We start from the raw sequence: 22,531 nt of genomic DNA, 5'->3' as shown, positions 1-22,531 counted from the left end.
TCTGGAAATGTATTGTTATTGTTAGAAGTATGTGATTAAATAATTAAATATATCATATTTCAATAGTTTAAATTTTTTGTACAATCAGTAATTTAACATGATATTAAAGTAAAAAGTGAGCTTTTTAAGTTAGTTTCGCTAAACTTGTGAAGGGGCTAATGCAAACGCTCTTATACATCATGAGCAGATAATTATAATTCAATTGTAGGTTTTAGTTACTTCAACTAAAAAGTTTTTATCATCAAATAAAAGATTTGAGTTCAAATCTGGACTACGCAAATTTAAAAAAAAAAAAAAATCATTAGTGGTGACTTGATAGAATATAATAATAATTAGCCCCTCAAAAGAATAATACTTAGGAAGTGTAACATAATAATAATAATAATAATAATATAATAATTATTATTATTATTATTATTATTATTATAGGGATGAAAGGCTCAGATAAGGACATTGGGCCATGGGACACACTCGAGGGTGTCAAAGAGCCCGAGGACAAACAAGTGTTAGTAAAGGCAAGTAGGTAATGTTGTCCGAGGAGTCACCCTTCCTCGGCCAACAGAGTGGAAGCCTAAAGCTCGACCATCGAGTAAGTACTGGGCAGTGGACAACCATGTTTGGGAGGATAAACTTCAGAGAGAAGTGAGTCAATAAAGAAATGAGAAATATCTAGGGAGAAAGCTGTTACCATCACATTAAATACTCTGCACTTAACCAACTGACCGCATTAATGTAGAGGTGATACCTGGACAGTGACTTCTACCCTTACAACTACCTACAAAGATTTCAAGAATGTGCTAATAGGACAAGTATCAAAGAGATGAGCAATTTGATCAACAAATAGAAGACTAAGAGTAGTATAAAAAGGGGAAATGATTCCATTACAGAGGGGATCATGAGAAAAAGAGAAGAAACTATTTGTAACTAAGGACACTTGAATATTTGTAGAACCTTGAGTATTTGTAAAAAGATGAGTAGGTTTCTCTTCAACTTGTTCTTCTCAGTCATCCCAATACTAAATCAACTCACTGTCATTCACATTTAACTCGTTAAGCGTTTAGTATTAAACCCACTCTTTAGCAATTTTATTGTTGTGAGCTTGTTGGGCCATTGTCCAAATCTTTTGGGCTATGGAACAATTTGCATCCCCACAATTATTAATTAATAATAATAACAATTATTATTATTATTATTATTATTATTATTATTATTATTATTTCAAGTTGTAAAAACTATCCCAAAAAAAAAGGTAAAATTGTTGGAGAGATAAATACCTTGGGAGCTTTCTTGAGTAATTAATATAACATATAGAGACACACTTTAACCCAAAAGGCTTAAGCCCAATATATATGTGCTTGATTATATTAAATTAATCATTCATTCATCTAATCTTTATTTAACGTGGGACTTCACTCACACGTGTACCCCTAATAATCTTTCTTTCACATGTGAGTCTCTACCTCTTTGTGGACTTCAAAATCTCTCTGTGGGCCATGCATAAGTTCTATTCGCTCCCCTTACCTAGTGGACATTTTCCTTCGCTAGTGCACCATATATAGACCTTCAAGTATCAAACCCCACACATCTTTTATCCTCAATAAGAACCTCGCACCTCATCGGACCATCACTCCAACTACAAAAGACTGCGAAAGGGACTACACTGTTCTATTTGCAAAAAAAAAAAAAAAAATCTTGATGAGCTTACCACCTTTGCCCCCACACGCATACAAATTACCCCCCGGACAAAAAAAAAAAAGTTTAAAGATGTTTGGCATAAAATAAAATTAAAGGTAAACTTTTAGCACTGCTACATGGTACAATGATCAATGAAGCAGGTGGTCGTGTTAATGACACGGCCCAAAGGATAAAAAGCAAGTGGCACCACAGCCACACAAAAAAGTAGAGCATCCTTGAATTTTCATTTTTGTTGATTGCTTTTTAAGATGCGGCTTCGGTTTTAAACAAAACAAATGGAACCTTCTAGTTCCACTATATACTGCCATTTCTTTCGCTTCTTTGCCTCTATTATTGGGTTATTCAACTTATTCTCTTCCATCATCATACATCTTCCATTTTAGTTTATTTTATTATATTATGTTAATCTAATATTTAAAAAGCGTTTGCGTCTTGTTTTTAGTAACCTTCTACAAATTTCGATTCCTTTTCTTTCTCTTTATTTATTTACTTACTTACTTTTAGGTTTTTGCTTGCTTCTAGTTTGGTATTAGAAACTTTCTTTTCACAAACAGTAGGCACGTAGTTATTTTTACCACAAAATTACTTATATGTATTATGTGTTATATGAATAAAATTATTCACATGTATTAAATAAGATGATTTAATTTATGTGAATAATCTTATAAGTTGCAATGAATCGAAGAGATTTCTTTAATTTAGAAGAATCTGTCTTTATAATGATTTTTTTTTCATAATTATTAACATTAATATGTGATTAGAACATCATTTTTAATTAATAAAAAAGAGAAGAACACTATATTTTACATGCACATATTAATACTATTATTATTTTGTTAATATAAATCCCAACATAATATTATTATTTTCTTTTCATCTTTAATATTATTATTTTGTTAACATAAATCCAAACATAATTTTTATTTTTCATCTTTTCTCTTGCGCTGGCTCAGTGATTCAAATTGCATTAATTCTAAAATCACAAACTATTCTATATACTTTCTTAAAACTAAAATCTCATTTGTTCTATTAAAAATTTGTCATATTACCTGTTAACTAAATAAAATGTGGAGATTAAAAATTATTGTCAATTTCTATTATATATTAAAAATAAAAAGAAATTTTCAATTAAAAAAATATCAAAAGTATGCCAAACCTTTTTACAACTCATATATAGTTAACCACATGAAAAAGAGTTACGATAAAATGTATGAAATAAGTTAATACTAAGAAAAAATCTGATATCACAAATTATTACATAACTTTATCGAAACTCTAACAGTGTGTGAGTGATTAAGAAAAAAATTATAATAAGTCGTGTAAGCGATTAGTACTTCACAACCTTTTTTACATTCATTAGAATTAGTAAGTTTTTAGTCGTGAGTCTATCAATTTTTTTATTTTATTTTATAAACTATTCCTAAATTCTTATCAAAATCAAAGGCCACTTTTATCTTTCTGGTTCATCAAAATCGAAGGCCACTTTAAGTGGGTCCAACTTCACCGAGGGTCATTAAGTTACATCCACGTGGCACCATACACGTCGCTAATCCTACCATCACGGCACACTCTTCAGTCTCCCTCCATTTTTTCTTCTCTCTCTCTCTCTCTCTCTCTCTCTCTCTTATATTTATTTATTTATTTCTCCTCTCCTTCTCTCACAGACAGTCTTGAAAAATTAAAACGGAGAAAGTGTATATATAAGAGAGAGAACTAATCGCTTCTTTCTCTCAAGTACTTGACCATCACAAAATACCACACACCATAATAAAAAGAAAAAAAAAAAAAACTGAGCAAGAGTTCAAAACTTAGCACACCTTGTCACCTTAACAAAGGTATATAATCAAACCCCAATTTTTCTTTGGCAGATTGTTCCTTTTGTTGTTGTAAATTTCTGTTATTGTTGTTGTTGTTGTTTTTTATATTTTTAATCAAGTTTTTATTATTATTTATTTTGTTAAGAATTTTTGGGTTGCTTGTCAGCCCTGAAGAGGTGAACTTTATCTTTTCTATATGAAAAAGTTTTGTTTTTGTTTTAATGTTTTGTTGTTGATGATCATTTCTGTCTAAAATTGAGCTTAACTTGAACGAATTCTGGATTTTTTCTGAGTTTTGAGAAATGGGTATCTTTGTTTTTGTGTAAAAGATGGTTCTTTGGCTTTTAAATTCATTGCTTTTCAACATTTTCTTCTCTGTTTGCCATTAATTTTCTCTGTTTTAGATAACTGTAGCAGCTAAAATGGTGAGTTTTCAAGAAGAAAAAAATAAAGGGTCTTTAGTAATATGTTTGTTTGTGTATGGGCTAATGGATTGCCAGGGGTTTGGTTGTAAATTGGATTCTTTTACTTTCCGTCAGTTACAACTCTGCCAAACTCGTATGGTGATGACACATCACACATGGGTTTTGTGTTGGATTTCCTAGTATCTTGTCGGTTTACGATATATACATATTTTTAATTCCTCTTGCAGAATTCAAGGTCTTGAAATTTGTATATGTGAGACTTATCCGTTCGCTCTCTTTCTATTTGGTGACAGAACCGAGGAATTTTGCAGTACTACTTATAGAGGTTGAAGTGAAAGGTGGTGCATCAGCTTTTTTGTGAGTGAAATGGTGGGTAAAGACAACTTGAAGACTCAGGACTTGAACTTGTGCTTTGAGAAGCTTATGATGCTTGGAGGAAGTGGTTTTGGCAAAGGAGGAGTGAAAATGGAAGGTGGGGTTATCAATGAGTGGAAGGATATTCCTATGGAGCTCTTGTTGCAAATTTTATCTCTTGTGGATGATCAGACGGTGTTCGTGGCATTTGGAGTCTGTCGTGGCTGGAGAGATGCTATTTTCCTGGGCCTTACCCATCTGTCTCTCATATGGTACATCTTTGTTTTGCTTACCCTCACTATCTCTAACTTAAAAAGTGTTTTTGATTATTTCTTTTTCCCTGGGTTTTATATGCCATTCATACATGTGATCGATCCTGACTAGTCTGTTAAGGATCAATAGCTGACCCCAAAATTTTTGGGATTAAGACTTGGTTGTTGTTTTTGTTGTTGTTGTTGTTGTTGTTGTATGCCATGTATAGACTGTGTGGATTTGTATGGTTTTTTGTGTTGGCTTTCAAGTTAGAAGAGATTTTGATAGGATTTTAGTGTTAGGCTGTTAGCTAATTCCATCACAAAACTTTTGTTCAAATGTTTGGAATTGGTTCTGTATGATTAATTGTAAAAAGGTGTCAGTGTTGCTTTGAAGAAAATGAAGACTTGCTTATACTTCGGAAAAAAAAAAAATTATTGCTATTATGTGAGTGAGTATTTCCCCTGTTTAAATTCGACTTTTTTTTATTTTATATTTTCTTCTTTTAATTCTTTATGGATTTATTAACCAGGTGCCCTTAAAGGGGGGAGAGAATAGAGAAGGATATGATATCTATAAGAACTCAGTGCCGCGCAGTTCTGTTGTGGATTCATTAGCTTTTAAGTGTGTAAAGACTTATAGCTCTGCACTTCGCTTAAATTTGTATATTATTATTCTTCTGTTTTTCGGTCTTATAATGTGTTACACGGGTGTTTGCAATTTCTATAGGCATCTTATGCTACATGGGGAATTTATGGCTTTTAAGATTAAAGCCATTACATTGAGATGCATTCCTCTTGTCACTATATGCTTTTTTGACAGCTTTGATGCAATGAGTTCCTGTGATGAGTATTATTATTTCATCCTTACAAAGTGTGAGAATTTTCTAAATTGTAACTTGTAAGAATTGATGGGCATCTCAATGTAGGAAATAGCTTTTAAAGTTCTAAAAACTTGTTTTTGAAGTGATAAAGATCATCTCATTATATTGCTTGATCATGTTGGAGACAATGGAACAGGCCAAGTCTTGCTTCTTTGGAGTTGGTAATCTTTTTCTGTCTTTCTTCTTCTTCCTCCCCCTCCACCCCCACCCCGAAACTCAATTTTATACCACTTTTAACTTTGCCCCCCTTAAAACCCCATGGAGAAGATTGTTCCCCATTATCTTCGCCAACTTGCACGTGCTAAAGCAGCCTACTCTAGAGACATGTGAATGACTTCTTGAAATTAATAACTTTGTTTTTTCTTTCTTTTGAGTTATGAAACTTTGGGAATGCTAATTTTCGAGTTTTCTAATGCTTTAAGATATCCTTCTCTGCAGCCCATTGTAGGGCATGCTTTACCTGCGCACAAATATGGTTATGCATTTATTTAAATTGATACTAATATATTTGTGAATGATGACTGGATTGATCGTGTTTCAATTTCAGCCCTTGATACTGTACAAATTTCTTGAAAATTCATTGTTTCTGCTGAATCCTAAGGGGTGAATATCATGAACTGAGATGGAAACCTGAATTATGTAGTTGGCTCTGGTGTTTATTAATTATATGGTTGTGCAACCTTTGAACTATCTCTTGGGATTTATGTGCATTTTGAGTAGAATCCTATTTTGCTCCAAAAGATTACCTGTGTTAACTATATATTAATTTCCATTGTCTTTCCTTTTCTTTATTATTTGGGATAATCTGGGTACATGTAGGATCAATTGCATTTTACCAGCACGTCTTCCTCTATAATGATGTACATTCATGTGTTCAGATGTGAAAGGTGCATGTGGAAGACGGGTAGTATGTTAAGAATGTATGAAGGCCATTGGTTCTTTCTTCAGATCTAAATTAATTTGCTGTTTTGAGAATTTTACAATTTCTTTCCTTCATGAGTTTCAAGATTCTTAGCAAGGGGAGAAAAAATATTTGAACTTTTGATGCTTTAAATAATTGAGCCTTCTTAATATAGTTTACACTAGATGAGTTTACTTGATCATATATTGACTTTTCCTTTTCAATTGTCTGAAGTGAAATAGCTGAGATATATGGTTCTTTCTAGTTTCCATTTATAATACAGTACATAAACAATCGTTAATGATTATATCAAGAGATTTTGGTCTATAAATTTATGAACTAAGTAGTATGATTTCCCTGGATTACCTTGCCTACCAGTTGCCTTGTACTCTTTTTTCAGGTGCAACAAGAACATGAACAACTTGGTCCTATCTCTTGTTCCAAAGTTCACGAAATTGCAGTCTTTGACACTGCGCCAAGAAAAAAAACCACAGCTTGAGGATAATGCTGTTGAAACTATTGCAAATTGCTGTCATGATCTGCAGATCCTGGACCTCAGCAAAAGCTTCAAGCTTACTGACCGCTCCCTATATGCCCTGGCTCATGGTTGCCCTAACCTTACGAAACTCAACATCAGTGGGTGTTCAGCATTCAGTGATGATGCTCTTGCATATTTAGTTAGGTTTTGCAGAAGGTTAAAATCATTAAATCTATGTGGATGTGACAGAACTGTATCTGACAGTGCATTGCAGGTATAAATGAGTTACTAATTCATTGTTTGTAATTTGAGGCATAAGAAGTGAGATAATTCTATCAAGTTTACTAAATTATATGCAGGCGATTGGACTTTACTGCAGTCAGTTGCAGACTTTAAATCTCGGCTGGTGTGAGAATGTAAGTGATGTGGGAGTGATGAGCTTAGCATACGGATGTCCTGATCTCAGAAGTGTTGATTTGTGTGGCTGTGTCCTAATAACAGGTATTTCATAGCTATGGGTAACTAAATGAAGATTTTTGATATGTCAAAGATTATCATTTGTAAGCTGAGAGAATAAATATACAGGTATAATAGTTGGTTCTGGTGCTCAAATTTCACCAATTTGTTTAGCCTTCTATCCCGGTGTATCAGTATCATCTCAATACTATATGCCTCATGGTTCCTTCTGAAGGCCAAGTCCATTTCTGAGGATTTTTTATATCTTTTTTTTTGAGGATGTTCCCATTATAACTGATTTATTATCAGTTTATCACCTGGTTCTCTCTATCTCCAGCTGCCTGTAAACCAAGTCACTTGAATATAGGTCTGTCTCAGTATACCAAAACTAACAAGGTGGAACCCTTAACTTTCGATTCACACGTCTGTTTCATCAGTTCCAACTACCAGTTGTCGTTGCTAACCCATTGTGGATTTTTTAATGCGTTAAGAGGCCAACTAATTGCGTGATTACTGTGTTCTTCAATTCTCATTATCTCTATAGCTCTAGTCCTCTTCCTGATCTGTAGTACTCTCTGCCCTTGCTTCTGAATTCTCACAAGGCAGAGTTTGCATTCTGAGTTTATGTATGCTGGCAATCAATGAAACTCTTTGATCTACATGGTTTGGAGATTTTAAGGTCATAGTTGGGAACTAAAAAATAAAGACCAACTCTGGTGCATGTTAAAGCCTTTTAAGATGTTTTATGTTTACATGTTTTTATTTGAAATAATATAAGAATGTTAATGATTTAGTATTTGTATGAAATTTATGAACAATCCAACATGTAAATGGTAGTATATTAATCTTCCTCACAACTATTGATTAGTGAGAAATTTTGCATGTTTTAAGAGTTTTTATGTCTTTAAGTTAATAATGGTAATGGTAACCTATACTTGGATTGTCATGATCGTAAAAAAGTTGACCCATTAAGTACTTATAATTGCAGACGATAGTGTGATTGCTCTTGCAAACAGATGTCATCATCTGAGATCCCTTGGCTTATACTACTGTCAGAACATTACAGATAGAGCAATGTACTCATTGGCCCACAGCCGAGTGAATAACAAGACTACAATGTGGGAATCCATGAAAGAAATGAATGATGAGGAAGGGCTTAGAACACTCAACATCAGCCAGTGCACAGCACTCACTCCCCCTGCTGTTCAGGCAGTTTGCGATTCATTTCCGTCTCTTCACACTTGCTCAGGAAGGCACTCACTTATCATGAGTGGCTGTTTGAACTTGATGTCTGTGCATTGTGCCTGTGCAGTCCAAGCACACCGCACAGCCACCACTTTTCTTCACCCAGCTCATTGAACAAAGGTTTGAGATAACAAGTCTACGGGAGCTGTCATGAAGGGCCCAAAGAAGAGTATATCCCCCTTGTATGTATGTATGTATGTATGTATGTATTAAATTTTAGAAAACTTTGGTTGCAAATGTGCAGCCGTTTCTTGTTGAAACCTAGTGACAATGAAAAATGCTTTGAACTCTATGTTTACGCTTTTTATATATGTGAACTCTGCAGCGTTTGGACTTTGGGAAGTTAAGTTTGTTGTTGAAACTTAAAAGCTCTGTTGGTTATGGACCCTATGGTACTAATGTTAGGAATATTTATCTTGTTACTAAATGTCCCACATTGCCAAAGCAGGAGTTGGAAATTAGTACCTACCTTGCAAGTTAGAGTATTTCTTTTGGGATGGGTTTGGAGCTTACATCAAGGCCTTCATTGTTTAGCCCTGCATTTGTTTTGAATAGATCTTTATTTTAAGGTGCAAATAGGGGAAATTTTCTTTGTTTCTTAGGGCCTAATTCACTCTTATCACCTTTTTATCAAATCACTTAACTACAAAAAAAGAAAAAAAGAAAAAAGAAATAAATTCGATTATGGTATTGGCAATCTAGACTGTTCAGGTACTTTGACCATAATAATATCCATCTTATTGGACTTCAAATGGAGGCTGATGGGAATCAGAGAAAGAATAGCATCTTTCCCAGATAGTGGATTTATAATTTAATAAATCTCTAGCTTTTGATCCGAGCAATACACTTTAATGAACAATTGAGTTTGTAATTGGAACTAAAAAGTTGTCACTGGATTAAAATTTAAGTCTAATATCCCAGAAATTAGGTATAAGAAATCTATGGTTTTTTTTTTATTTTTAATCCAAGTAAAAGGTATCCTAAAAAATAAAAATAGGTTTATTGATTTTGTGACCAAAACTGAGCTATTTATCTAAGTTTGGAAGTAAAACATGATTTAAAAATTAAGTAAATAAAACCTTATTTACGAAGAAAAACGTAGATATCTTCAATATGAAATTTACAGATACATTACATGACTTTTCAACCAAAAAAAAAAATTGATTAAGAAGTTTTTAATTTGTTCTTTTTTTTGGGGGGGGGGGGAGATAAAAAGAAGTTATTAGTAAGCAGCAGGACGTACATGAAAGAGAGTGGAAGGAATGGGGACCCGAAGTTCTACACCCAGAATTTAATTATGAGGCTGATAAGGAGATGATATATGACAAAAGGAAGACTGAAGCATCCAAGAGAGAGAGTGAGACAGAGCCAGTTTAAGAGAACACATCAGCCTAACAGTAAAAAAGGTATTCAATTGCTTACAGAAAAAGCTAACATACTGTTATACTATTGTTCGTTGATGCATCAGTTCTAATGTTCTATTAATATTGACCATTAAATTCTCCTCCAATGAGAATCATAAATAAAAGTTATTACTTTAGCAAGCCACTTTGGCATCCTTTGTCAAAAGGGTTTGAATTAGTTTGAGCATTGTTGAAGGCAAGAATTATACAATTTCATCTTAGAGATAAATATGAGAGAAGCACAAATGAGGGGGACATAAAAATGCTAAAATAACTGAACCAAGGAGAAGAGCTGGTTATATCACTTGCTTATTGTTAGTTTTGCTCTGGTCTAGCTCTGTAAACATGGTCACTATATAATTGGTCAGCCATGTTTATAAGAGCCAAAGAGGCAACAAGGGTGCTCTGAGAAGCTGAATTCCAGTAATCAGTTTTGTAGAACTTTGGTTTGGGAATCTTATAAAGCTGAAAAAAAAAAGATACTGAATAAGTTCTGTTTAGTAAAAACATTATTCCTAGGTTCATAAGATTTGGCCTAGTCCATAGATCGCTTTTGACAGCAAGAATCTCCAGCTCAGGTGCTTTTTGTGGTCATAGCTAGTCATGGTCAATCAATATGTAATTTTATTGTGTAAGAAATCTAGATCTAGATATCCATTGATTAGACAGCTTAAAGTGACTGTTAGTAGTGCAGCTACTGCTGCATCTTGTTGCATTATTTGGTTGCAGCAGTGTTAGAATTTCAAAGGTGGGAACATGCAATCAAAGCTTTCTCTTCCCATTGCTTGCCTAAAAAAAGATGAACAAGACTAAATAGGAATGTATCCTATTATCATAATACTGTTAATTTTGAAATAGACAGTCACTTCTACATTGATGCGCTCCTATTTAAATACATAATCACACAACTCAAATTCAAGGCTTACACCACTGTCTCCAATGGAACAAAACCCTCTAATCAACAAGAAGCCCTTTTGGTATATTCATGACTTGATAGGAGAAAAATCTCAATACTTATTGACATGCACTCAAATTCATTTGTGGACCCTAATTACACGTCATGATTCATCGTTTGCTTTTGTAGACAATTTCTTCATCGTCCACATCAAATGCTGGGTTACAAAGGCATCTAAATAGTCTACCAATACCCTGTCAGATAAGAAAAATGAACCAATAATGATATATGTCATTTATCTAATATAATAAGAGAGGAGCTACGTGCACAACATTTTCACAATATTTTTACAACAAATCATAGGTGGTTAGTTGTTGTTGGTTCAAATTTGAACCTAAAACTAAGATTACTTTTTTACCTCAACAATAACAACCAGTAACAACCTATCACTTAGGATTTGTTATAAAAATATTGTGAAAATGTTGTGGATATATCACTTCTCATATAATAAATTAATCACTCCGTTGTATAGCAAATTTCACTTTCCAACAAACTCAATACCTGGACAGTGCATACATGAGATTTTTTAGTCTACAAAAATTTTCTAACATGCCTGAGTTAGTTGGGGGGTTCGATACGAAAGTGCTCTTGGTGAATCATCCTCAGAACTGGTATCAGAACTGCTTCCATCATCATCTGTGTCAGCAGCATCTTTCTTCTTTGATGTGCCTCCACTTTGTACATGCTTTCCCTGCTGAAAGCACCATCAATTACTAGACATTAACTAGAAAAATATTTTCAGCATCATCATCATTGATTGTAGCTGTTTTTTTCCCCCTTTTCCTTTCAAGGATCAAGTTGTTCATTAACTTATTCAATCCAAGATTTTAGCTTAATACTATGTGAGCATCATCTTATCATACGTTATGACTGTATGCGAGTCATTTTACATTCTCATAATCTCATTATATCAAATGGATGAACATTCATCCCATGAATGATTTACAGCTTGTCCAATGAAGGCAGTATAAACATGAAAAATTAATATTCTCAAAACACTAAAAAATAAATAAGGCAAATGCAATTTATGAAATTATTTCACAAAAAATACAAACACAAGGTTCTTTGAAAAATTGTAATAATCATTTCACCTGAAATATATTCCCAAGAAGTTTCAAAGCCTTAGCACGAGCTTTAAGTTCTTCCTTCTTAACATGATTTTCCCTTAGCACCTGCAATGAAATTTTAATTCATATAAAGGACCTTAAGTAATTGAGATTTGTACTATTTCTTCAAGCAGTTAATATTTCATGAATTACTCTAACTTAGCAGGAAAGAACAGAAGTCGAACATGAACAAGCGTTAGTTGATTGGAAGAAACAGAGAAACTCACCATTTGGCACACATGTATTAGGGTTACTTCAATATCTACTACATTCAATTTCCATAATGAATTCATCAGTGTGTCTTTATTCAGGCGAACATGTGATTCAACATCATTTTCAGGGGGAATACCATCCATTTTAAATTGGTGGCAGATGTCTTCTTGAAGTTGCAGTAACTGAAAAGCACCTGAATATATTTTCTCAATGCAATTAGGTAGCAAAGGCTCAAAAGTTCCAAGCAGAAATGTGGTTTTGGGAAGAGAGATAGAAGAAGGGGAGCATGGCTCATATTAACAAACCTTTTGCTGCAGTTATCTGTGACTTCCAGAAATGTCCTTTATTCCGAACCCACTCTGCCAAAAATGGGACACCTAGATAAATGGCTTTCTTTCCAAGCTCTTGTGCTGCTTGTCTAGAATATATGCGACCAATAGTGTTTAATATGTCAACTCCAGAAGCTGCATAGGAAGACAATAGAAAGCGTTTAGCAACATCATGTATGTGCACTAGTGGCAGGCTCATGCATTAATGTACTGTCAATAAAATTGTAGAATATAATTACAGACATTAATACATTTATCTGTGAAGTAGAAAGATAACCAGAGGGTTCTTAATGACTAGTAGTTTCCTATAATTGATTCATACACTGCAGACTATTGGGATCTCTAAATTGATTGAGAATCCACCTTTCATTAAGCTTGTGTAGGATTCTCGTCCCAGACAATATGTTTCTGTAGTCGAGGCATAAAATATGGTGATATTCAGCCTTAGAATGAAACATCATCTAGACTTCGCCTATATGAAAGTAGTCTTTTGCTTCAAGTGAATCTCAAGAGAGAGGTATAATTGAGGAAAATATTTTTGCACAAAAAAAAAAAACATAAGAAAAATTACCTACTTATACATAGATGTCGAACAAAAATATTTTAGGTACCAAGGTGAATCTAAGTTCTATTCCCATTTTCCTTATCGATACTTTCTATTTTCCCTCATCAATTGTCAACTCTCACACTTGGCCAAGCCCTTACAATTTTAGTAACTTTTTAAGGAAATTCTGAAAGACAACATTATCATTATTTAAATTAAAGATTATCAAGATTATCGAAAAAGAAAGAATTCAATAAAGATTATCAAAACTACCTAAAAAAATGTTTATACTATGTAAGCTCTTGTTTGGGGTAAATATTACCAAGCAAGAGAAACAAAAAAGGAAAAATTAATCCCGAAATACAACATTATTCATTTTCTCTAAATCAACAACATACTGTCTTTATATCATAAACAACTAAAGGAAGGTTAGAAAGTATTCTAATAAACAAAACAACTAAGACAAAACCATAATAGATAAAGTAGAAATAGCTACTAAAATTGAGAGCAAATGTGACTTTCAATTTTAATTTTGTCAAGATTGTAGAGTAATGGACACATTAATTAGTCTATCATTCAATATTGGTTGTTAAATTTTGGAGTTAGAGATTCCTTGTACAGTTTAGGAATGATATAACTAACATAGTAAGCCGCATAATATATAGTAAAACACATAACTCTGTCACTATCAAAATAATGTTTGAATGCATAAAAATGTAATTAGAAGAGGCAGGAGGAAGCTCAACTAACCTGCCCCAGAAAGCCGTCTGGCTTCAGATTCTGCATGCCATGAGAATCCCTCTTTGTCTCCTTGAGCGTATTGATTAAGAAAGCTTTTCAGTGATCTCGCTAGCTTTTCTTCTCTTTCTTTCTGGATAGCCTACATTATGTAGTTGCACACCAAGAAGTTGCCAGTAAGGTCAGAGAAATGCATTATAGAAACAAAATCTGATTTGATTATTTTTTGGTGTACCAAAAAACGTAAATAAAAGTAGCATCCAATAGGATGATAATTTAAGCAATGTAAGTTAAAGCTACATCTGGCTGTAACTCATGAGAGTTGAAAAAGGCCAAAGGATGTACAGGTCATATCAGGAGGTAATTTAGCAGATGGTTGCAGCCAGCTAATGCTTTTGATTATATATAAATTTTTGTTTCAGAATTCTAACCACCAGAGCAACCATACATAAGACATTGAATTACATTTATCTATGTACAATGTGAAAATTTCAAAAATATTCAGATAAAACATCTTGCTACAACCTCATTTTGAGTTTGGATAACTAACATGGAGGAATATGCTAAACAGACTGCTAATTCAAAAAGAGTTTAATGCTGGCAGAACACAACAGATTTTGGATTAACTGAACTTGCCTTCAATTTATCGTGGATTATCTCAGCATTGTCACTCTCACCAGCTAATTCAGAAGAAGCCATTGATGCCACAGCTAGATGTCCTATGTAGTCCTCAAATAACTCACTTCCAAAGAGTAGAGCAAAGACAGCCATGGGGTCAAGCATGGCTTCTCTGGCATGGAAAACAAAAAATTATTAGGAGTGTAGGGTAAAATGTTCAAGGAAGAACATTATGCAGAAAAGAATTCTTAATGATACTTCCACGTATCTTTTGAGTGTTAAGTTTGTGTCTCACAGAATTCAGTAGCTAAAGACATATAAATGAACTAAGACCTTGTTCTACTCAAGTGCTTCAAACTACGATTTTTAATTTGCAACCATAATTAAGTTTTTGACAATTCTATGCTGTGTTTGACGGCTACATCTAGCAGGATGGGTTGTTTGGTCTGGACTCTAGTATGCAGTACATTTTGAAATAAACATTACAGAAATGATGCTAAAATTTGTGTCAAAAAATTCATTCCATAAAACTAAAGTAGAAGAAATGTTATTGAAAATCAAAATATCTTCTGCAAATAGAGTCCTTGTTGTTTTTTGATAGTAATATGAAATTCAACAGAGCATTAATAGGACAACTCGCAACATGAGCAAAAGCATAAAATGATTACCTAGATATGCAATTTTTTCCATTTTGATCATAAGCATCTCTTTGCACTGGATCACTCAAAACTTGATAAGCTTCACCTAGTACCTGCAATCATAAAATGTAGAGTAAGGACCATGATAAAAGAAAACATCAACGGTAACGCAATGAGCCGACTTTACTTGAATTTTGTTTACAGGAAAAAAAAATAAACAGCAATGGACTTACCTGAAATCTCTCAGCAGCCTGAGGGTCATTTGGATTTTTATCTGGATGAACTTGCCTTGCCTGTACCAGAATTAGCAGCTCTTACTCAGTATATGATCTCAGAGGCAGAGGGGAAAAAAGCTACTAAATGAAACGCTAATAATGAAAATATTTTCAAGAAATTCTAATTTCAAAATTGACATGATTATTTCATGAGACATGTAGGTATGTATGACCAATCAAAGAAATAACTATAACAGATGAAATAAGACAACCCCATTTAATAGTCCATGAAGATCTAGCAGGGTGATCTAGGATCTAGCTTTACAAACATAACAAAGAACATAGTGAAATATGTCAAATAAAATCGATTGAAACACATCACTTCATTTCTTTGATACGAAATATGGCATGTGAATTATTAGAAACCAAAATAATAAGGCAACTTCAAAACTCTGATAACATGAGAGAATCAATCAAACATTATATATATATACACACATACGCACACATATATGTCCTAGTGAGTAGTGGCATACACATAACACAGCAAAGCACAAGATTGGGATGCAATCCAGACCTTAAGATAATAAGCCTTGCGAATTTGCTCCTCTGAAGCAGAGGGACTAACTCCAAGAACATCATAGTACTCGCTTTCCTTAACCATTAATTCTGTATCCTAGTCTCCTATATTCTTGGACTCGTTGAGCTTCTAGCTAGAATGCAATAAATATTATAAAAACAGAGAGAATATGAAGAAAAAGAAAGAGAGGTTGCTAAGTTTTTTGAACCCCACGAGCCTCACTAGTCTTTCCAGTTACTCAAAACTAATAAACTATTACCTGAAACTGCTTTTTCGAGGGAGGAAACTCTTTTTTTAACTGTCACTATGGTGGAGCTTATGATAATGCTTTTTTAGAAAATTATAATTTAAACATAATTTAGAGGTGTGACAATTAACCTCTTTAGGCTCAAAAGTAGCATATTAAATCTAAAGTTTTAAGAAGTAATAAATTAAACCTTATAACAATTTAAACTCTCAATTCATATTAAAGCTCAAACACAATATCGTTCCACTTAGATGGATTAAGGTTTAATTTTTTATCCCTAAAAAAAAGGTTTGATTAAAATTATAAGAAAATAAAAATAAAACTCAAGTTTTATTGGTTCCTTGTGAAACTGTATAATTTAGTTTGTTATTTTTTGAAACCTCAATAATAGCTAGCAATAACCTACTACTTAGAATTAATTGTAAAAATATTGTGAAATTAACATTTCTTATATTCAAATGGTAATTTTTGAAACTATAAGATTTTATTTTGTTACATCCTTAAATTAATTTAAGATTTTTTTAAATGTAATTTTCTCTATATTTTTTAAATTACTTTTCAAGGTTGATGTTGGTTTTCTAAAGCTTCACTAAAAAAAAAAAAAAAGTTGATGTTGGTGAGCTGGGTTTGGGCTTCTATATTATTGGTGGGGGATACTTGTGGGGTTTCTTTTTTGGTGTATCATGTGGTTTTCATTTTAGGGTGGGCTTTTTGAGGGTGGGGTCTAATGGGAGATTTTTGTTGGGCTTGATTATGTACCCACCTGTTTTTAGTAAGATATGTGGATTATGTCTAATTAAAACGTAGTGTGGCTGAAGATTGGGGGTGTCAGTTTGTGCTTGTGGTTATTAATTTCCAAATTATATTGTTGATCCTTGAAATTTATTTAATGAGTTTTTAATCTCTAAAAATTTAAAATGAGTTTTATTAATCCTTAAAGTTTTAAAATTAAGTGTTGTTCGTCCCTTTGTGAACTTTTATTAGTTTTATTACTCAAATGTCTAATATGGTAACGGGATGACATTTTTTAATGGATAAATTTGACTGTAAATTTAGTTGTAAGTTATAATTTCACTCAATATCTTTTTATTAGATTCTGACAAGCCCACTATAAAATTACATTACATTTCCTTCTTATATTCTCCAAATTTGCAAAATCAATCAATTGTTTAAATTGCAAATTTTTATACTCTAAAATTATATATAAAAAATAAGTGTATATATTATGTAGTAATTAACATCCAATTCACTGGCGGCTCCAAGTTAAAGTTAGAGTGGTCACCTGGAAAAAAAAAAAAAAAGTCATTATTATATATAAAATTTAAAAATTTTATAATTTTTTTACCTTAAAAAAAATGTGTAACCACCCTAAATTTTTTTAGATCCAGTCTATTTATATCTATATATATATAATAACTAATAGTCAAAACGTTTGACTTTTTGTTGACCATTTCTCATTGCGCCACGTGACTACATAAATTAACGTCACATTTACCTTTAAAAACACTGAAACATTTATCTATTCCTTTGGAGGAATAAAATAAGAGAAATAATATGTTCACAATATTTTTACAACAAATCCTAAGTGGAAGGTTGTTACTGGTTGTTATTGTTGGGGCAAAAAAGTAATCTTCGTGTTAAGTTTAAATTTTAACCAATAACAACTAATCACCCGTAATTTGTTGTAAAAATATTGCCACACTTGAGTTGAACCAATATCAATCAACCATTTCCTTCTGGTAGTCTACAAATTTTGCCAAACTTGAGTTGCATCCTTTCGTGTTTACATGGGCAGTTACAAAAACTGTCGTTTCTTCTCATTCTTTTACCCCTTTCTGTAACCTTTTTTTTTATAGAAGGGAATCCTCTTTCCGTAACTTACTTTCTGCAAAAACTCCAAAAGAAATAAATTATAGAAACAAGTTTTGGCTTATTTGGAATAAGAATTATTCAAGAAAAAAAATATTACGATTACTACAAGAAAAGTCACCAAAGAAGTTCAAAGGTCAGTTACCCCAAATGTTTCCCTTCTCTCATGTTTTATTTTTTAATCAAATGTCTTCTTCATTTGCTATCGCTTGATTAATGCATATGATTAACACAAACAGAACTTTTTTTTTTTTGAGAAACAAAACTAATCCTAAAGTATCTGAACTTCTTTCCCAAAACAAGCACTACGTTTGAATTGAAGTTGATAATTAATATTATTAGTTTACTACAGATTAAGAAGTTATTTAAATTTTTTCCCGGACTCTTTCACATCTCGCAAATTGCTAATGCTACCCCAATTTCCTTTTCAAACCACAAAAGGCACCAAAGTGGAGAAGAAGTGAAGAACACATTCAAAACAACAACTCTAAATTGATCTCAATAATTTCAAAACCAAAAAAAAAAAAAAACATTCATCACTCACCAGTACTGTCTAAGTCCGGCAGTCTGAAAGTGGTTGATGGAGCGGATTAGGCCGAATTTCTAAGCCCCAATCTCTCTTTCTCTCCTTCTTCAAAGCCCCAGAACTACTCATTTTTTAAAAATCTTTGTAAGATATTATCATATCTCTACTTATTACTTGCTTTCTCCCAACAGCCCTACATTAGTCTATTTGTCAAAGTCTATTCCCTACTTAACTCACCTTTAGGCAACACGTTAGCCTATATAACTACACATGCTTTTGTCATTTTATTAGTTATTTTTTCACAGCAACATTTCACATTTCATTAGTTGGTCATTGATTCTTTAGCAGTTGGTTATGAAGTTGAACATTTAATATAATTTAGTATAAAGAGAATATTATGACTTACAAATTTTACTGCATTGCTTATGTATTATTTATCACTAAAAAAATAAATTAATCTTCAATTAAACAAGTAAATATATTCATTGTCACATTTTTTTTGAATAATTATATTCATTGTCACATTAATTTATTAGAGTTATTTAAAAAATTTTGTAGCATTACGATCATAGTAAATAGCTTATGACGCAAAATCATTAGAAATTGAATACCAAGTCATGAATCCATAATGTAGAAACTACAACTAGACATTAGTAAAAATTTATACTGTACATGACAAATAGATCATTATTAATTGAAAATTTTTATGAGTATTAGATGTTTATTGCATTTTATTTTTGTTTTGATACATAGAGAAACTGAAATTTAGTGGGTAAATTATAGTACAATAAATGTACAAAAATGTTTTGACACAAAGAAGATACAAAAAATGTATTGGCAATTTTACAAATTCTACGTTTAGAGGGAATCTTCCAAATGTTTTATTAAATGGATAGATGATGTCCAACGCTCTCCTCACAGTAGGAGCTCTCTCTCTCTCATCTAATGAGTTTTTACCTCCCTTAGATTTATTCTGAGGGCTTGTCTTTTCTACTCTTAGATTTTTTTCTACGGGTTTCTTGTTAGAAGAAGGGATGGCAAATGATGTGATCAATGGTTTGGAGAATATGAAATTGACCATAAAAGAGGAAGAAGTGATTGAGATATCGGATGAAGGAAGGAATGATGAGATAGAAAGTTGCGCACAGAGTTTGATAGGGAAATTCTTAACGTGCAAACCCTTTAATAAAAGAGCGGCCATAACCACTCTGAAGAAAGCTTGGGGTCTCGATGATAGGGTTCAGATTGTGGAGGTGGGCTCAAACCTTCTCCAATTCAAATATCAAAAAGAGTTTGATATGGAAAGGATACTCAGAAGTGGGCCTTGGATTTTCGATAATCAGGCTCTCATGCTAATCAGATGGCAAAAAGGTATGACAACAAGGAATGTGAAGTTTGACTTGATCTCTTTGTGGGTTCAGATTTGGGGAGCACCATTTGATATGATGTCTCCCACAGTTGCTACTGCGGTGGGGAGTAAAATAGGAGCAATGGAAGATGTAGAGAAGAAGCACAAACATTAAGCTCAGAACCTGTTCATGAGAGTGAGGGTCTCTATTCTTATTTCCAAACTGATTCGAAGGGGTGGATTCATCGCGGGATCGGATGGAGTGCGCTCTTGGGTAAACTTCAAGTATGAACAACTTCCGATGTTTTGCCACTATTGCGGCTTACTTGGGCATGACATCAAGCACTGCGCCAGTCATTATGCTGCGTCGAAGAATGAAGGAGTTGTGGAGTGTCTGTATGGTGACTCGTTGAAGGCCACAGGGTTTCGTGCAATTTCACCAGTAAAACATGCCTTCAATTCCAGCTCTGTTCCGAGTTCCAAAAACAGGGGACCCGATAACCTCCATGATAGTGATGGTGAAGAGCGGTAGTCGCCGGCGGCACCATGGAGAACCTCAACAAACCCTAAGGAAGTCGACGGTTACGTAAATGGAAAGCATGCCAGCATGGAAACAATCCCAGATTTTCAGGGATTAAATGTCGTGCAAGAAGGAAGGCATGAAACTATAACGGATAAGTGGGGTGCAAATCATGGGGATATTAATTCGGGGGCATTAATTTCTAATGAGGAGAGTAAGGAAGTGCCTAGTCCTGCAGTACACGTGTCAAAGAACACCCAGGTTGGGCCCGTAAAGCCCATGCCTAAATGGACCACAGTCCCTCGCATGGATTGTGGGTTGGAAAGAGACAGTGGCGCACAAATTTTTACAACTTGGGGGAAAAGAGACTCGGCCCAGTTGGAGGAAGAAGTTTACGTCGAAAAGATAGAGAAACAGAGGATGAAACGGGGGAAGCTCCAAGATGACAACCATACGAACTCAACGGCGGGGGTGCTCGATCACCCTTGCCGATCACAATGAAACTCTTGAGTTGGAACTGCCAAGGGCTTGGGAACCCTTGGACAATCCGCAGCTTTCAAAAAATAGTGAAGGATCAACCTCCCAAAATCTGTTTCCTCATGGAAACAAGGCTAGACAAGAAAGGTTACAAGAAGCATTGTAAGGATCTGCCCTTTCCTAATCAGTTCATTGTCAAAAATCCGGACTCAGGTGGAGGTTTAGCTCTGGTTTGGAAGAATGATGTGGATATTGATGTTATTAATTTCACACAAAATCATATACTAGCTAAGGTGAGGGAGGAGGATGGTTTTGTATGGTCTATGACCGGGTTTTACGGATGGCTAGAGACTGTGCAGAAGTCAAAGTTGTGGGCATTACTTCATCATCTAATGTCTTTTGTTGAGGGTCCATGGATGTGTATAGGGGATTTCAACGCCATATTGCACTCCCATGAAAAACAGAGCACTCGGCCTCTTCCGTATAGCCAAATGGATGCGTTCAAGGAATCCTTGGAACGTGGCCACTTATCAGACCTGGGGTTTGTTGGTTATCCATTTACCTGGAACAATAGACGTCCAGGTTCTGCCAATACCAAAGAACGCCTAGATCGTGCGGTTGCTACAAAAAGTTGGAAAGCAAAATTCTCAGCAAGTGTTGTAACCCATCTTTTTTCACATGCTTCTGATCATGTACCATTGCTTTTGCAGATCAGGACACCTAGGAGTATGAGGGCAAGAGAACCAAGAGGTTTCAAATTTGAAGAGTCGTGGCTACTGTGGGAAGAATGTGAAGTTATGGTTCACGAAGCTTGGACAAAACCGGAGGGAGTGAGTTCGGGTCTTAGCATAATTAAGGAGAAAATCGCTTCTTGTGGTACAGACTTGCATGTGTGGGGCTCTTCTAGAACCCACCCTGACACAGAGAGAATTAAAGCACTTCAAAAACGGGTTGAAGACCTCAACAAGGGAGAGACAATAGATGACAGTAAGGCTGAATTTTTAGCTACCAGCAAGGAGTTGGATGCTCTGTTAATGAAGCAAGAGATATATTGGGCGCAACGATCACGGGTGTCATGGTTGAAGCATGGGGACAAGAACACGAAATTTTTTCACTCTAAGGCATCAAATAGAAAACGCAGAAATTACATGCAAGGAATAAGGGCACGGGACAATAGGTGGGTGGAGGACATCTCAGATATTGCTCAGGTAACTACCAGCTATTTTGAGGGTATATTTTCAGTAGGTACATGTGATCAGTTGGAGGATTTTTTGAATGCCGTTTATCACAAAGTCACAGATGATATGAAGGACATTCTGACCAGTGAATATAGTTTGGATGAGATCAAAGCATCATTGTTCCAAATGGGACCAACAAAGGCTCCTAGACTTGACGGTATGAATGCACTTTTCTATCAAAAATTTTGGCATATTGTTGGTGATGATGTGGTTGCAGCGATATTAGATTACCTGAATTCTGGAAATATGGAACTTGATGTAAATTTTACCCATATTGTCCTTATTCCTAAAATTAAATCCCCGGAAAAAAATGTCTGATTATAGACCTATCAGTCTTTGTAATGTCATCTATAAAATTATTTCCAAAGTCTTAACAAACAAATTGAAGCAAATATTACCACAGTTAATTTCTCCTACCTAGAGTGCTTTTGTCCCTGGTCGTCTCATTTCTAATAATATAT

At 34.0% G+C, this 22,531-nt stretch overlaps 3 protein-coding genes across 5 annotated transcripts; 2 read left to right on the top strand and 1 right to left on the bottom strand.

The window, feature by feature from the left end:
• The first annotated feature begins 3,355 nt into the window (after positions 1 to 3,355).
• On the top strand, positions 3,356 to 8,798 carry LOC142619402 (F-box protein SKP2B). Of its 2 annotated transcripts, none has more exons than XM_075792493.1 (5): positions 3,356 to 3,530; positions 4,231 to 4,563; positions 6,728 to 7,079; positions 7,165 to 7,306; positions 8,250 to 8,798. In XM_075792493.1, the coding sequence occupies exons 2-5, from the start codon at positions 4,304 to 4,306 to the stop codon at positions 8,618 to 8,620; spliced, it is 1,125 nt and encodes a 374-aa protein (XP_075648608.1). In that variant the 5' UTR covers positions 3,356 to 3,530; positions 4,231 to 4,303; the 3' UTR covers positions 8,621 to 8,798. The 2 variants fall into 2 exon arrangements, with proteins under 2 accessions (XP_075648608.1, XP_075648609.1); XM_075792494.1 differs by having other exon boundaries at positions 3,362 to 3,530; positions 4,165 to 4,563.
• Positions 8,799 to 10,757: 1,959 nt separating this feature from the next.
• On the bottom strand, positions 10,758 to 16,024 carry LOC142619401 (chaperone protein dnaJ 10-like). Of its 2 annotated transcripts, none has more exons than XM_075792491.1 (10): positions 15,843 to 16,024; positions 15,284 to 15,343; positions 15,081 to 15,163; positions 14,431 to 14,584; positions 13,807 to 13,936; positions 12,489 to 12,647; positions 12,198 to 12,376; positions 11,956 to 12,036; positions 11,418 to 11,558; positions 10,758 to 11,058 (listed from the first exon to the last, which is right to left on the bottom strand). In XM_075792491.1, exons 1-10 carry the CDS (start codon positions 15,927 to 15,929, stop codon positions 10,975 to 10,977), a joined length of 1,158 nt encoding a protein of 385 aa, XP_075648606.1. In that variant the 5' UTR covers positions 15,930 to 16,024; the 3' UTR covers positions 10,758 to 10,974. The 2 variants fall into 2 exon arrangements, with proteins under 2 accessions (XP_075648606.1, XP_075648607.1); XM_075792492.1 differs by having other exon boundaries at positions 11,418 to 11,555.
• A 3,497-nt stretch (positions 16,025 to 19,521) lies between these two features.
• LOC142620432 (uncharacterized) lies at positions 19,522 to 20,010 on the top strand. The gene has a single exon (XM_075793800.1). The coding sequence runs from the start codon at positions 19,522 to 19,524 to the stop codon at positions 20,008 to 20,010; it is 489 nt and encodes a 162-aa protein (XP_075649915.1).
• The last annotated feature ends 2,521 nt before the right edge of the window (positions 20,011 to 22,531 follow it).

Source organism: Castanea sativa, chromosome 12, assembly GCF_040712315.1.
Source record: "Castanea sativa cultivar Marrone di Chiusa Pesio chromosome 12, ASM4071231v1".
NCBI lineage: Eukaryota > Viridiplantae > Streptophyta > Magnoliopsida > Fagales > Fagaceae > Castanea > Castanea sativa.
Note: the sequence above shows the minus strand (reverse complement) of the source record. Positions and strands in the feature narration are given on the sequence as shown.

Coding starts and splice junctions, on each gene's coding strand:
- LOC142619402 (XM_075792493.1), top strand. CDS start 4,304: ATGGTGGGTAAAGACAACTTGAAGACTCAGGACTTGAACTTGTGCTTT. Junction 4,564..6,727: donor ACCCATCTGTCTCTCATATG/GTACATCTTTGT, acceptor CTCTTTTTTCAG/GTGCAACAAGAACATGAACA. Junction 7,080..7,164: donor TATCTGACAGTGCATTGCAG/GTATAAATGAGT, acceptor AATTATATGCAG/GCGATTGGACTTTACTGCAG.
- LOC142619401 (XM_075792491.1), bottom strand. CDS start 15,929: ATGGTTAAGGAAAGCGAGTACTATGATGTTCTTGGAGTTAGTCCCTCT. Junction 15,344..15,842: donor GCAAGGCTTATTATCTTAAG/GTCTGGATTGCA, acceptor ATTCTGGTACAG/GCAAGGCAAGTTCATCCAGA. Junction 11,559..11,955: donor TTCTTGGGAATATATTTCAG/GTGAAATGATTA, acceptor TGGTGCTTTCAG/CAGGGAAAGCATGTACAAAG.
- LOC142620432 (XM_075793800.1), top strand. CDS start 19,522: ATGGCAAATGATGTGATCAATGGTTTGGAGAATATGAAATTGACCATA.